Raw genomic sequence first — 13,717 nt, forward strand, 5'->3', positions numbered from 1 at the left:
AAATGAAATATATTAATGTTAGAAGATGACATCTTCCCTCTTTTAAAATCAACATCTGCTAACATTGCAAGACATCCAATTATGTTGACCAGCACTAAAAGGCTATAGTATGGCACCCGCTTAAGCCGGTACCACTGATCCTTACAGAGTACTGTTGCCGTTAAAATAACACGTCAAAAAATTTAGGCTAGTATGTCTGAACTACACTCAGTTCTGATGAACTCCTGCTGAGTAAATGTGCATCCGGTTATTCTGCTTCATGGGAATTCCCACAATAGTGTGTATAAAATTTGAGATTTAGGGAGCCATGTACCAGGCTCTTGATTTCAGTAAAAACTATGCTATATAAATTTTTAAAGAAAGCAGTCTACAACTGTGAAAGTATCTAACATGCAAGTTCTTTCAATCTTTGTCAGCATTGAATATACAGCCTTCAAAAGATGTCATCTTCTAACATTAGTATATTTCATTTTCAATTAAATTAGGTTGAGTCTTTATCCTTTCTTGAAATCCTTTACAGTTTGTAGGGTGCAAAATAGATTAACAGAAAGGGGCTCCGTGGAGCCAATACCAAATTTAAAAAAAGAAAATGACATTGAACACAAAACTTCTTAAAATTTGACAAGTCACACAGAACACACACAGAAACCCCACAGTGCAGATAGAGGCCATTTCGGCCCATCGAGCCTGCACCGACACATATCCCACCCGATCCCCGTAACCCCTACACCAACACATATCCCACCCTATCCCCGTAACCCCACGTATTTAATCCCCCTAACACTAAGGGTCAATTTATCATAGCCAATCAACCTAACTCGCACATCTTTGGACCTTTGGTAGGCAGCAAACGCATATCTGGCTGAATGCAAAGAACACATTTTAGGCGGATTTCCCCACTGCATGTGGAGTGCATGAGGGGAAAGGAGAAACAACTAATACCCAATTAAAAATAAAATATGAATATAGATTGGCTTCATACAGGCACACACCTCCCAGTGGGGTTTGCATATAAACAAGATTTTGTGCACATCATGTTTTACGTAGTGTTTTTCATGGTGCAGTTTAGCATGCAAAACATAAAAATCATATTTTGTCATTCAAAAACACAATTTACATCATTTCTGCACTGGGACTAGATATCGGTCATCAGAAGACTCTGATTTAAGCCTGATCCTTCAAGGGCATCTTCCCCAAGAAAATTACAGCCTCAAATCATACACAATTATAGAACCAATATCAGCAAGATAAAGGAACATGTACTATTCAAAAAAAATGCAAGGAAAATAAGAAAACAAGTAGATGGGCAGATAAAGTAAAAGAAAGTACCAAATCTCAAAACTTTTGATATATATATGAAGCATACACCAATGGTGAATGGCGCAAAATGCAGAAAGTGGAATACCTAAGTATGCATAGCCTCTAATCTGGTTTTTAATAGTTAAAATTATGGGTAATTTGAATAGCACATAGAAAGTGTATGAAATTGCACCATCAGGTGCATGCAGTGTTAAAAAAGCATACAAGGATATAGCAGTATATGCAATTAGTCCTAAATATAATTCACATTTTTCATTGTTACAGAAAAGATACAACATTCATTACAATACTTAACTGATGCCACTTGACATTCAGCGATTTAAAACTTTTTCTAAAGTTTACTGACCGCTTCCTACGTTTGTAGATTTCAGATTTGAGGGAACCTGATCTGTACCAGCCATGGCAGCTGTTTCTCTGGTCTTCCAGTATAATAGATGACTGATGAAAGATGGAGATCACAAAAGCCCCATCATAGGTATCAATTTAAGTTTGTCCAAAGTAGTTGCTGTGGACACTGCCATTATTACATCATACAGTTGCTGCATTTACCAATGGACTTACTGTGCTGCAGTGCAATAGTCCATTAGCTGACCCGCCGTGACCTATGACATCACAAAAGGTGTCCATACCGAGTAATAGATACCTGGCTCTATACTCCAACTGTGAAAATTCAACAATGGTGCACCATTTAAATATAAGTTTACAATAAAGCTTAATTTAAAAAAAAGTACATTAGCAGAAACAGGATAGTAGAAATAAACGAAAGTTTGATATTAAACCATAATATATTCTTTTAAAAAACAGCCCAGCTGGATAAGGGCATTTAGTTAGCAGAGTTCAATGACTGCAGTAGGCTTCAGCACCCCTAGGTTAGGGAGGAGGAAGAGAACGAGCAGGGTTGCCATTCTTGATGGCTGCATGTGTATGGACAACAGGTGATGACTAGACTTCACTGTGATGCTCCTGTTCAGTTCAGCCGAATGATCTGCCACAACTCTCTCTAGTGAGACAGTGAATAATTACTATTTGAGAGATACTATAGGATTACGAGCACCACAGAGTCATCTTCAGAATTTGTTATTTGAAAAAGCAGGCCTTCTTTATTTCATTCACTGGCATGCCTATAAATATCCCTATTAACTGCTTACAGCGTCAATTTTTGATAAATGTCAAGAATATTTTCTATGCTGATGGGCAAGATATTTAGTTTATGGAGAATATATCCGAGCACCAATTCAGGTGATTTCTACAAGTCACAATTTAAGGTAATGTAAGTTAAGTTCTCATATTCACTGTATCACAAGTGTTTGAAACCCATAGGACTTGGTGATAAATTGGCTTTAGTAAGGGCCATCCTCAATTATCAACAGCATACAAATACAAATGGTATTATTTACTTCTCCAAAAATGTTGCCAGACATTTCCCCCTGCATTTGTGCCATTTTCCCCATTAATTTTTACTGACAGATTTCCTGTCTCTCAAATTTATCCTGATCGACTTTTCTGGCTTGCTAATTTATCACCAATCGCTCACTTCCTCAGTGATCAATGCCCTGCACTATTTGTTCAATTTAACTCTTCAGTTATGTCTTCTGGATTTTCTCTGTTTCAGTGACAGTAACCAACAGGAGGCGATGATAAATACAGAAGCCCCATTGGAGAGCAATCGAGTTCCACAGGAGTCTGTCCAGGGTCACCTGCTGTTCACACTGTTCATAATTTGGAGGAATGTTCTGTAATATTTATTGAAAGCAAACTACACGGGCAGGTGAAAATACTTTAAATTGGAAAATTTACATATTAACACATTTTGCAGATCAAGAACTTAAATGTAGAAAAACATACACAAAGAGGGAATGATTTCTTCTAGTTCTTCAAATAATCAGAGGCACATGTCTCCTGTACTATACTTATGGTATTAGCACATAATTTAAGGCAATCGGATTGAACATCCTACACAGGTACCCTGCATACAACTTTCTTACACATTGCACAATCCTCAAATATGAAAAGATTACAGGAATTTAAAAAAGCTGATTGATAAGGTATGCCAAAAGGGCAAGGTTCATATAATGTTAATCATCTCACCAGCATTTTTTTTTTTGCACACTTTTTATTTCAAGTTTTAGTCAGTTGCATAGAATATGCTGCCCAGAGTTTAACGGGGAACGTGAATAAGTCACATCCTTGCACATTTGGAATGTGAATGTATTCATTCAATAAGCTGGTTTTTAGGAAAAGTGAAATGGAAAACAGCAACACTTCAGGGATTTCAAGTAGTTATAGAATGTGTCTCGCACCAACCATTAAACCAGTAACATCTCAACGTTGCAGTAAAAAAACGATGCTCCACTGGAAAATGCATAGGTCCAATTTAGGGAAATCTTAATTTGACATCACTTGTATCATGCACAGGAAACTTCGCGATATCCAGCACCGACGGGACCGAGCTGCTGCCGATCTATCAAAACTTCCGGATAGACCAGCGCTAATGTTGAAGGATACGGAGGTTTTCATCTCCGTATCTGACAACACTGTTGCTTAGCAACAGCTTGTAAACACTCGGCCCGTACCTTGGAAGCATCTCTGAAGCTGTTGCTAAGCTACAGAGACGCTTTCCAGAGCCTGACTGTTAAAAAAAAAAAAAAAAAAAAAAAATGCGAGAAGAAAAAAAACCTAACCAAAACGGCTGCTGATTTCTGCCGTTAGATCGAGGTTTCTGGACATACAACCTCCAGATAAACCAAAGTTTCCTGTAGTCTCTTTAATGACCATGCCATAAGAGTGAATGGCATGTTGCATCCTACTACCTACTTAGCGCCAAGTCACTGCACTGTTCAGTAAGTATCAGAAATCGACATTCCCGTCTAGAATTTTCACAAAGTTTTATTTTCAAAGAGTAGATGAGAAGAGCTTTGCAGGCGTCAACATTGAAAGAACACACTATGTACATACAGAACTACAATTTCATTAGGCATGGCTCTGAAAGACTTCCAGAAATTCTGCGTATTTCTTCTTCATTTCTTTAACTCGTATCGCTGAAGGAAAAGAAAAAGAAATGAACATTCATATTCTTTGACAAATTTCAATGTCCTTAATATGCATGAATATTTTACATTAATAAGTATTCAGAATCATTGTCTTGGAATTAGCAGCTCCATTTGTCCTAATAAGCTTCTCAACGCCTCAAGTTTAAAAAAATAAAATTCCAGTTGTTTGTATTACATGTTCGTATGTGCCTTACCACCAACAAACTCTGATTCACTGCAATAATCGTTACTTTTATATGCAATTGTCTGTGCCAATGGACATTTTGGACCAGTGGAAGGAGTTGGCAGCAGAGACAGCAGCAGAAAATAAAGAGCGCGGGAGGCCGAGGCCGCGGACCTAGAAGGAGTCAGCAGCAGAGGCGGCAGATAGAAATCCGGTGAATTCCAAAACAGCAGCAAAATCAAGGAGTGACGTCACAAGACAGCAGGTAGGTGACAGTGAGTATTAGTATTAGAGAAATAATAGAGGTGCCATTACACTACAAGGTGCATTCTACAGACCACCAACTAGTGGGAAGGACATAGAGAAGCAAATTTGCAGGGAAATTACAGTGAGGTGCAAGAACTATAGAGTAGTGATAATGAGGGACTTCAATTATCTTAATATAGACTGGGATAGTAATAGTGTAAAGGGCAGAGAGGGGGAAGAATTTCTGAAGTGTGTTCAGGCAAACTTTCTTGATCAGTATGTTTCCAGTCCAACAAGGAAGGAGGCATTGCTGGATCTGGTTCTGGGGAATGAGGTGGGTCAAGTGGAGCAAGTGTCAGTAGGGGAACATTTAGGGAACAGTGATCATAGTATCATAAGGTTTAGATTAGCTATGGAAAAGGACAGGGAGCAATCTAGAGTAAAAATACTTAATTGGAGGAAGGCAAATTTCAGTGGGTTGAGAATGGATCTGGCCCAGGTAAATTGGAATCAAAGATTGGCAGGCAAAACTGTAATCAAACAATGGGCTACCTTTAAAGAGGAGATGGTTCAGGTACAGTCGAGGTACATTCCCATGAGGGAGAAAGGTAGGGCAACTAAAGCCAGAGCTCCCTGGATGACGAAAGAGATAGAGAGTAAGATGAAGCAGTAAAAGAACGCGTATGACAGATGTCAGGTTGAGAATACAAGCGAGAATCAGACTGAATATAGAAAGTTCAGTGGAGAAGTGAAAAAGAAAATAAGAGGGGCAAAGAGAGAGTATGAGAATAGATTGGCAGCTAACATAAAAGAGAATTCAAAAGTCTTCTATAGACATATAAATAATAAACGGGTAGTAAGAGAAGGGGTAGGGCCGATTAGGGACCAAAAAGGAAACCTACGCATGGAGGCAGAGGGCATGGCTGAGTTACTAAATGAGTACTTCGCATTTGTCTTCACCAAGGAAGAAGATGTTGCCAAAGTCATAGTGAAAGAGGAGGTAGTGGAGATACTGGATGAGATAAAAATTGATAAAGAGAAGGTACAGGAAACTTTCTGGTGTCCGGCACTGACGGGACCGAGCTGGTGCCGTACCATCAAAACTGCCGTAGAAACCAGCGCTAATGTTAAAACATACAGAGCTTTTGAGCTCCGTGTGAATCAACAAACCTCGTTGCTTAGCAACAGCTTCAAAACAGTCAGCCGCAGCTTAAAAGCATCTCTGTAGCTAAGCAACAGCTTCAGCTAGACCTTGCAGAGCCTGACTTGAAAAAAAAAGCAACGAGAAGTAAAAAAACTTATAATAATCATAATCAACTTTATTGTCATTGTTAGTGCACAAGTGCAGTACAACGAAATGTAGGCTTGCGGCTCCCGAGAGTGTACATTTAGATTAAGACATTTAAACATTCAACATTCATTTGGCTTGTAATATATTAACATAAACATAATAAAGTGCATTGGCAGATGTGCAGGCTTTAGAGTTTATTTGTGGAGTTCAGTAGGATGACAGCCCTGGGAAAGAAGCTGTTCCTAAATCTGGTCGTTCGGGTGCGAATGCATCTGTAGCGTCTCCCAGATGGCAGGAGGGCGAACAGACTGTGGCTGGGGTGGGTAGGGTCTTTGATGATGGTCCGTGACCTCCGTAAACAGCATTTCTGGTATATGTGCTCTATGGTGAATTTTGCCGGTAGATAGAGCTTTCCGGACATTTAACCTCTGGTTAAACGAAAGTTTCCTGTACTAGAAAGGCTGTCTGTACTTAAAGTTGATAAGTCACCAGGGCCAGATGGGATGCATCCCAGGATGCTGAGGGAGGTTAATGAGGAAATCCTCCTTAGATATGGGGGTGGTGTCAGAGAACTGCAAATGTTACACCCTTGTTCAAAAAAGGGTGTAAGGATAAACCCAGCAACTGCAGGCCAGTCAGTTTAACCTCAGTAGTGGGGAAGCTTTCAGAAACAATAATCAGGGACAAAGTTAACAGTCACTTGGGCAAGTGTGGGTTAATTAAGGAAAGCCAATACGGATTTGTTAAAGGCAAATCATGTTTAACTAACTTGATGGAGTTTTTTGATGAGGTAACAGAGAGGGTTGATCAGGGCAACCCTCCCAAACTCAGTTCCACTGACTCCAGCCTTTAGTGCATCCCCCCCACCCCCCATCCCCACCCATTGCCAGCTGTGCCTTGGCCCCACTTGCTGGGTTTACATCCCTAAACTCCTCCCCCTCTCCACCTCCCTCTCCTTCTTTAAGGACCTCCTTAAAACCAGCCTCTTTGACCAAGCTTTTGATCAACCCTAATATCTCCTTTGTTGGCATTCAATTAGTCCTTACACCTCTGAGGCAACTTGACACATTTTTTCTAGTTAAAGACACTACATAAATACAATTTGTTGTTGATGAAGATTGTATTAACCAGTCTTGTTTTGTATTACAGTGGATTTCCTGAAGGGATGTTGCATAAAACATAAACCTCAAGACAACTAATAGAATGGTCCTTATGTCATCCTGATGGCTCAATGGATTGATGCAGCAACTAACGGAGCCAAAGGTCCCAAGGTTAATTCTGTCCAAGTTAGCGAACAAGCTAGTCGTTTGCAACAGAGGTGATAATTATAATTTACCTAAGTGCTCCCAAGTTAAGTCAGAGGCTAGGGAAGGAAAAGAAATATCAGTGAGAGTTACTGCTCATCATATAGTGACCCCTGCTGAAAGCGGTGTGTGGACATCAGGTTAAACTACACCGAGCTCAGTTCTGATGCCCCCAGTAATCAAACAGCCTGACGACATTTGTCACCATAGGTCACACATGAATAATGGCCCAAAAAGCAGTTACCCCAGGGTGCTTGGGCAATGGAACCACATGCAGTAAGGAGCATATTCCTTCAGGATAATAATAGTAAGGACATTTTTGTATTGCAGTGGATGTCCAGCACCTGAATACATAGCAGAACAAATTAAATTTATAGGGAACATTCGTGAAAATAACTTGAGAGAATGTATGCCAGAGATACTGATGAGTTAAAATCACGTTTATGTAACCTTACAAAACTCTAAATATGCTCTATGCGTTTAATATGGTGCATATCACAATTAACAGGGACTATTTACTGACAATTAAATTTATATCCCAAAGTTTAGAAAAAGTGAATCACATTTTCTCAACATTTGCAATCCTGCTAGAAAGAGCATGCAATATAAATGCACACTGAGAGAGGTAGGCGTTGTTCGCAAGATTCCTTTTACTCACACAGTGTAGCAACTTCACCACTATCCCAGGTTATCACATCTTGCTGCAGTCCATCCACAGTTGTCTCCAACTTTCTGCATGTGTCACTTATCTCTGCCAAGCCAGCAAGTTCCTTTGTAAAGAGGTATATGTACATTACAAGTATTTTAGGATTCAGATCTTGTCTAGACACTAAATTCTATATCTTCAGCCATGTCAGTCACAATAACAGCAGTACCAAATGGACTTGGCACAACTGCTGTTTGCATGCACTAGCATCTGACTTGACATGGTGGCGACTCGTTAATGTGCAAACTGGACAGATATTTTATACAATGAGCCTTACATACAAGTGCACTGATTGTTACTATGAAGGAACTATGTGAACATACTGTAATAGCATCAAACTGCAAGTCTGCCCTCAACACATTCTGAAATGGATTGGGTGTTTTATTTTTAAATGTAAAATCAGAACATTTCTGTGGAAGCTCAGGGCTGGATTTTGCCAGCCCTGGGGAGGCGGGACTGTCAGGAAAATGGCAGAATCTGGGGGCGGGTGCCCATCCTGCCCCCAACCCGCTTCCGTGCCATCTTCCCAGGAGGCGGGTAGCCGACCCGCGGTACCGGGTCCCGTCTCCTGGAGGCAGGAAGGGGGATTACAGCCGCTAACAGCTAGTTAACAGGCAATTAAAAGGATTATCCCCATTTTGCCACCAGAGGCGCGGGCTTCCTGATGTCGGGAAACCCCACCAGGGTCACCGAGGCGAGCAGTGGGTCTGCGGGGGTCGGAGGGGTGCAAAAGTGCACTGTGAAGGTAAGTGATGGGTACAAGTGTGGAGAGGTGAGAATGTGAAGTGAGTGGAAAGTGATAGAAAATGTTTACTTACCTTTGTTTCTTCCTGCAGGCTTCAACCGTTGGGGATGCGGAGAGTCTCACATCTCACCGGCAGAGATTCTCCGATGCAACATCCATCTGATTTCTGCTCACAAGAGAGGTTTGATGAGTCTTGAATACAAGGACTCATCAAACAACAGAGAATGTCAGTGTTGGACAGCTTCACAGAGCTATCAAATGATGACAATTCATCTGTCAAAAATTTGACAGCTGAAACGTCATACATTGACGTTCTCTGTAACCAGCTTCCCCTTAATTGGCCTGCTAAGCCCACTGGGCGAGCTTAACAAGGTCAATCAAGGGAAAATAGCGTGGGTTGGCCACAAGTTGATGGAGGCGGGACTAAAACCTGACAAGCAGCAGTCCCGTCTCCAATATTGGCAAATCACCCCCTCAGAGTTCATATTTATCATTACTGTACTGCCACAACAGGGCAGGAGGTAAAGACCATTATGCTGAATCTGAGAACAAAAGGGAAGTTCTGTAATAGGGTCGAAGGCAGGAGAGATTAAATGACAAAAGGGATGAAGGTGCAAGGCAAAAGGAGATGGTAACGGGACAAGTAAAGAAACAAAAGATGGATCTGGAAGAGATGTAAATGGGAATAGCAGAAGCATCAACAACTGACGTACAAAAAAATGGGGGGCAGAGGTCATGACCTGAAATTGCTGAACTCAATGTTGAGTCCAGAAGGCTGTAAAGTGCCAAACTAAAAGATGAGGTGCTGTTCCTTGAGCTTACGTTGAGCTTCACTGGAACAGTTTTGGAGGCCGAGGTCACAGTGGGAGTGGAGCAGAGAATTAAAGTGACAGGCGACTGGAAGCTCGGGGTCACGCTTGCGGACTGAACGGAGGTGTTCCGCAAAGCGGTCACCCAATCTGCATTTGGTCTCCCCAATGTAGAGTAGACCGAATCCCGAGTAGCAAATACAGTATACTAAATTGAAAGAAGTACAAGTAAATCGCTGTTCCACGTGGAAAGAGTGTTTGGGGCACTGGACAGTGGGAAGGGAGGAGGTAAAGGGCAGGTGTTACATCTCCTGCGCTTGCATGGGAAGGTGCTGTGGGAAGGGGAGGGGGTGTTGGGGGTGATTGAGGAGTGGACCAGGGTGTCTCAGAGGGAACGTTCCTTAGGAATTTCTTCACCCAGAGAGTGGTGAACCTGTGGAATTCTCTGCCACAGAGGGCGGTGGAGGCCAGTTCATTAAGTATATTCAAGAAAGAGTTGGATATATTTCTTAAGGCTAAAGGGATATGGGGAGAAGGCAGGGACAGGGTACTGAATTTGGATGATCAGCCATGATCTCATTGAATGGCGGAGCAAGCTCGAAGGGCCGAATGGCCTACTCCTGCTCCTATCTTCTATGTTTCTATGTTACACGGGAAGGTGCCGGGTGAAAGGGAAGGGACGATAGAGGAGTGGACCAGGGTGTCACGGAGAGAGCAGTCCCTTCGGAATGCTGAAAGGGGAGGTGAGGGGAAGATGTGTTTGGTGGTGGGATCATGCTGGATGTGGCTGAAATGGCAGAGGATGATCCATTGAATGTCGAGGCTGGTGGGGTGAAAGGTGAGGACCCTATCGTGGTTCCGGGAGGGAGGGGCAGGGGTGAGGGCAGAAGTGCGGGAAATAGAACGACACGGTCAAGGATCGTGTCAACCACGGTAGAGGGGAATCCTCGATTGAGGAAAAAGGAAGCCATGTCGGAAGCACTAGTATGGAAGGTGGCATTGTCAGAGCAGATGCAGCGGAAACGGAGAAACTGGGAGAATGGAAGAGCGTCCTTACAGGAAGTGGGGTAGGAGGAAGTGTAGTCCTGCCATATGACAAGTTGTTCAATGTGAGAACAAGTTCAGCCATGCGGAGGAGGGTGGTGGTGGATGGGGACTAGTTGGACCTCTGTTCAAGGAAGAAGTGGCGCGCCCTCAGGCCGTCCTGGTGGGGGATGGAGGTGTAGAATTAGCAATTATATTCCGGTTTCCAAAAGTTGTCTTTTGGGTATCCTGGCAGATAGACCTATTATACAATACCCATTATACAATCAATGATTAGAGGACAATATTTAAGTTTTAAGAATCTCAGTACTGCACTTTAAAATCACAAATGAGAGTGAGACACTTACATCAATGCAGGATGTGAGCAGCTTATGTATAGTTTTGCAGAGTGGTCCAAAGTTGCAAAGTTGAGGTGGAGCCTTATTACAGTGTACACCAAATTCATGCTCAAATGCTAGGGAAAACACAGTCATCAGCTGATGAAAGTCCGAAAGTGTGAGCTTCAAGGTTTGGATGGTGATATCATTACACTCCGTGGAGCCCAAGAAAGCAACCTAAATAAAAATAAGGTTTAAAATAAAAGTTACCAGTATTACTGAAGCAATTCCTTACTGACCAAAGAGCGTGAACAACTAGAACCTGAGGTATTAAGTGGCACAGTGTGTCACACCTGTGGGGCATGGGACTGTATCAATCCCAGAATGGTGGGATTAAAAACTCCATGGGTTTGGCTGTCAGGATCCTACCTACAATTACTTTGGAAAGTCTGAACCCAGCTTCCAATGGGTGTGAGCTCACAATGCAAAACTGTTCCCAAGCTAACATTAATTGGAAATTTCATTCAGACAGCCCACAGAATAGTTAGAGAGAGAAATAGTCAATGTCACACTCGTGCATTACGGAGTGCTCTTACGGTTAAGGTTTGTTGGGACAGAATGAGCTTCATTCTGCATTTAACTGTGCTTCATTTGACCTGGTAATGTGAGATACTAATACTGGTGACCAAATTGGGAAGATGTTCCAATTTCCCAGCATTATCATTACCCTTTAGTACAAAGTTCATACAAATTCTTTCAGAAACCCATTAGAATCTACCCACCGAAAATACTGCAAGTCCCATCTCCCCCTCTCCCAATTCAGAGGAACATTTCACCTTGCTCTCAGAGACACCCTCTCCTTCCATCCCCTGAATTCAGAGGCACAGATCATTTTTCTTCACCTTCACCCCAGTTTACAAAGCATTCTTCCTCTCCTCATCCAGTTGATTGATCAAAAAGACTGACTAGCATCTGCACAGGTGCATTTAAAAGATTCAGAGCAGCTGCCATTGAGCAATCATTGACAGCTTCTTTCTTGGTAAGAACAGACATTGGTTGGTCAGGATAGATCCGTTATAAAAAGCTTGCAATGTACTACAGATCTTACGGTTTTCTTCATCTCTTCAAGGCGCCCATTTGTTTCCTTTAATTCCTCAGAAAGCTTCATCAACAATTTCTCCAGGGAATCAATAGAAGGCGGTGAGCATTTCCTGAAATTATTTTTTTTAAGATAAATGAAGTAATAGCAGAGAATAGCATGTCTCTTTTGTAAATTTAAGTTAACCTAAATATCACCCCTTTTTGAATACACTTTGCATGAAACTACCTCAAGGACATCAAAAGGACTATAATATAGCCACTAACAACTTATATTTATATAGCGGCTTTAATGTAATAAAATGTCCCATGGCGCTTCACAGGGGCGTTATCAAAAAAAAAATTTGACACAGCCATATAAGGAGATGCTAGGACAGATGACCAAAAGCCTGGTGTCAGCCTTGGTTTAGTGGCAGCACTCTGTCCTGTGAATCAGGTGGTCATTGGTGCAAGCTCCACTCCAGAGACTCGAGCACATAATCGAAGCTGACACTTCAGTGCAACACTGAGGGAGTGCCACAGTCGGAGGCACCACCTTTTGGACAAAACTTAAATAGAAGACCCAGCAGCCCTCCTCGGTGGACTTAAAAGACTACATGTTACAAATGAAAGAGAAACAGGGGAGTTCTTTTGATGTCCTGGCCATCATTTATCCCTCAGCCAACATACTAAAACAGATAATCTGGTCACTTATTTCATTGCTGTTTGTGGGATCATGCTGTGAACACATTGGCTACCACGTTCTCCTGCATTACAACAGTGACTACACTTTAAAAGTGCTTAATTGACTGTGAAGCACTTTGGGATGACATGGAAGTCGCTATATAAATGGAAGTTCTTTCTTTACTTAACATACTGAAACACAAATTCCATGTTAATTAGCGATTAAGTGACAGACCACTATAGATCTACCAGCCTCCTGCCCATCCACCCACCCCCAAAAAGTCACTACGGCTAAAATAATGCTAATAGCAACTGCTGGAAATGCAACGGGGAACATTGCCGATACAGGTTGAGCGTCTAAAATCCGGAGTTCTGGAATCTGGAATGTTCCAGAATCAGGACTCCGGGACGATTGGTGGCAGGGTCGTCTGGAATCCGTAAAATGTTCAGGAATCCGGACACCCTGTCAAACCGCAACCTGGGCCCAGGCATTTCCGGACTCGGAACGTGTTTCTGATGTCCGAAATCCGGAAACGCCCGAGCCCAGGTTGTGATATTTCCGGACTTCGGACATCAGAAACACGTTCCGAAGTCCGGAAAAACACGAAAACTGGCTCGGCCTTGGTCCCAAGGTTGCTGGATTCGGGACGCTCAATCTGTATACACTTTAGGATTACAATGAGCCAGTACGCTGCATAAGCGATGATTTTGTGGGTATATGATGTTGCAAACTTCCAAATGGCTCTGTTGCAGATGCAAATTGGTTGCATTTCAACTTATGTTAATCAAGATCATTACACTCTATTAGTGGAAAATGGAGCATCCCAGAATTGCTTAAATGTACAGTTACAGTGGGATGTGTAGTTCTTATGTACAGAGTTAAGTTTAATTAGAGAAACGGAGCATCAGGGCTTGGGGTTGATGAGCCGCAAGTAAACTAGCACTTCTATGGCACCTTTAC

The 13,717-nt window shown here is 42.1% G+C and overlaps 2 protein-coding genes across 3 annotated transcripts in view; both read right to left on the reverse strand.

Moving 5' to 3' along the window:
• Nucleotides 1–4,104, reverse strand: part of LOC147101164 (uncharacterized) — a 123,015-nt gene extending 118,911 nt beyond the window's left edge. Inside the window, exon 1 of one of the 2 annotated variants that reach the window (XM_085966378.1) lies at nucleotides 1,667–4,104. In XM_085966378.1, coding sequence (XP_085822504.1) covers nucleotides 1,667–1,721 — 55 coding nt within the window. In that variant the 5' untranslated portion in view covers nucleotides 1,722–4,104. Of the gene's footprint in view, nucleotides 1–1,615 lie in introns of both variants that reach the window. The other variant, XM_085966379.1, reaches the window with a different exon arrangement.
• Nucleotides 4,105–4,188: 84 nt separating this feature from the next.
• Nucleotides 4,189–13,717, reverse strand: part of haus7 (HAUS augmin-like complex, subunit 7) — a 31,157-nt gene continuing 21,628 nt past the window's right edge. The window contains exons 7-10 of the mRNA XM_085966381.1: nucleotides 12,104–12,206; nucleotides 11,026–11,232; nucleotides 8,033–8,144; nucleotides 4,189–4,358 (exon numbers count right to left, since the gene is read on the reverse strand). Coding sequence (XP_085822507.1) covers nucleotides 4,291–4,358; nucleotides 8,033–8,144; nucleotides 11,026–11,232; nucleotides 12,104–12,206 — 490 coding nt within the window. The 3' untranslated portion in view covers nucleotides 4,189–4,290. The remainder of the gene's footprint in view (nucleotides 4,359–8,032; nucleotides 8,145–11,025; nucleotides 11,233–12,103; nucleotides 12,207–13,717) is intronic.

This window comes from Somniosus microcephalus, chromosome 24 (assembly GCF_052327205.1).
Source record: "Somniosus microcephalus isolate GS21.2 chromosome 24, FLI_Smic_1.0, whole genome shotgun sequence".
Taxonomy (NCBI): Eukaryota; Metazoa; Chordata; class Chondrichthyes; order Squaliformes; family Somniosidae; genus Somniosus; species Somniosus microcephalus.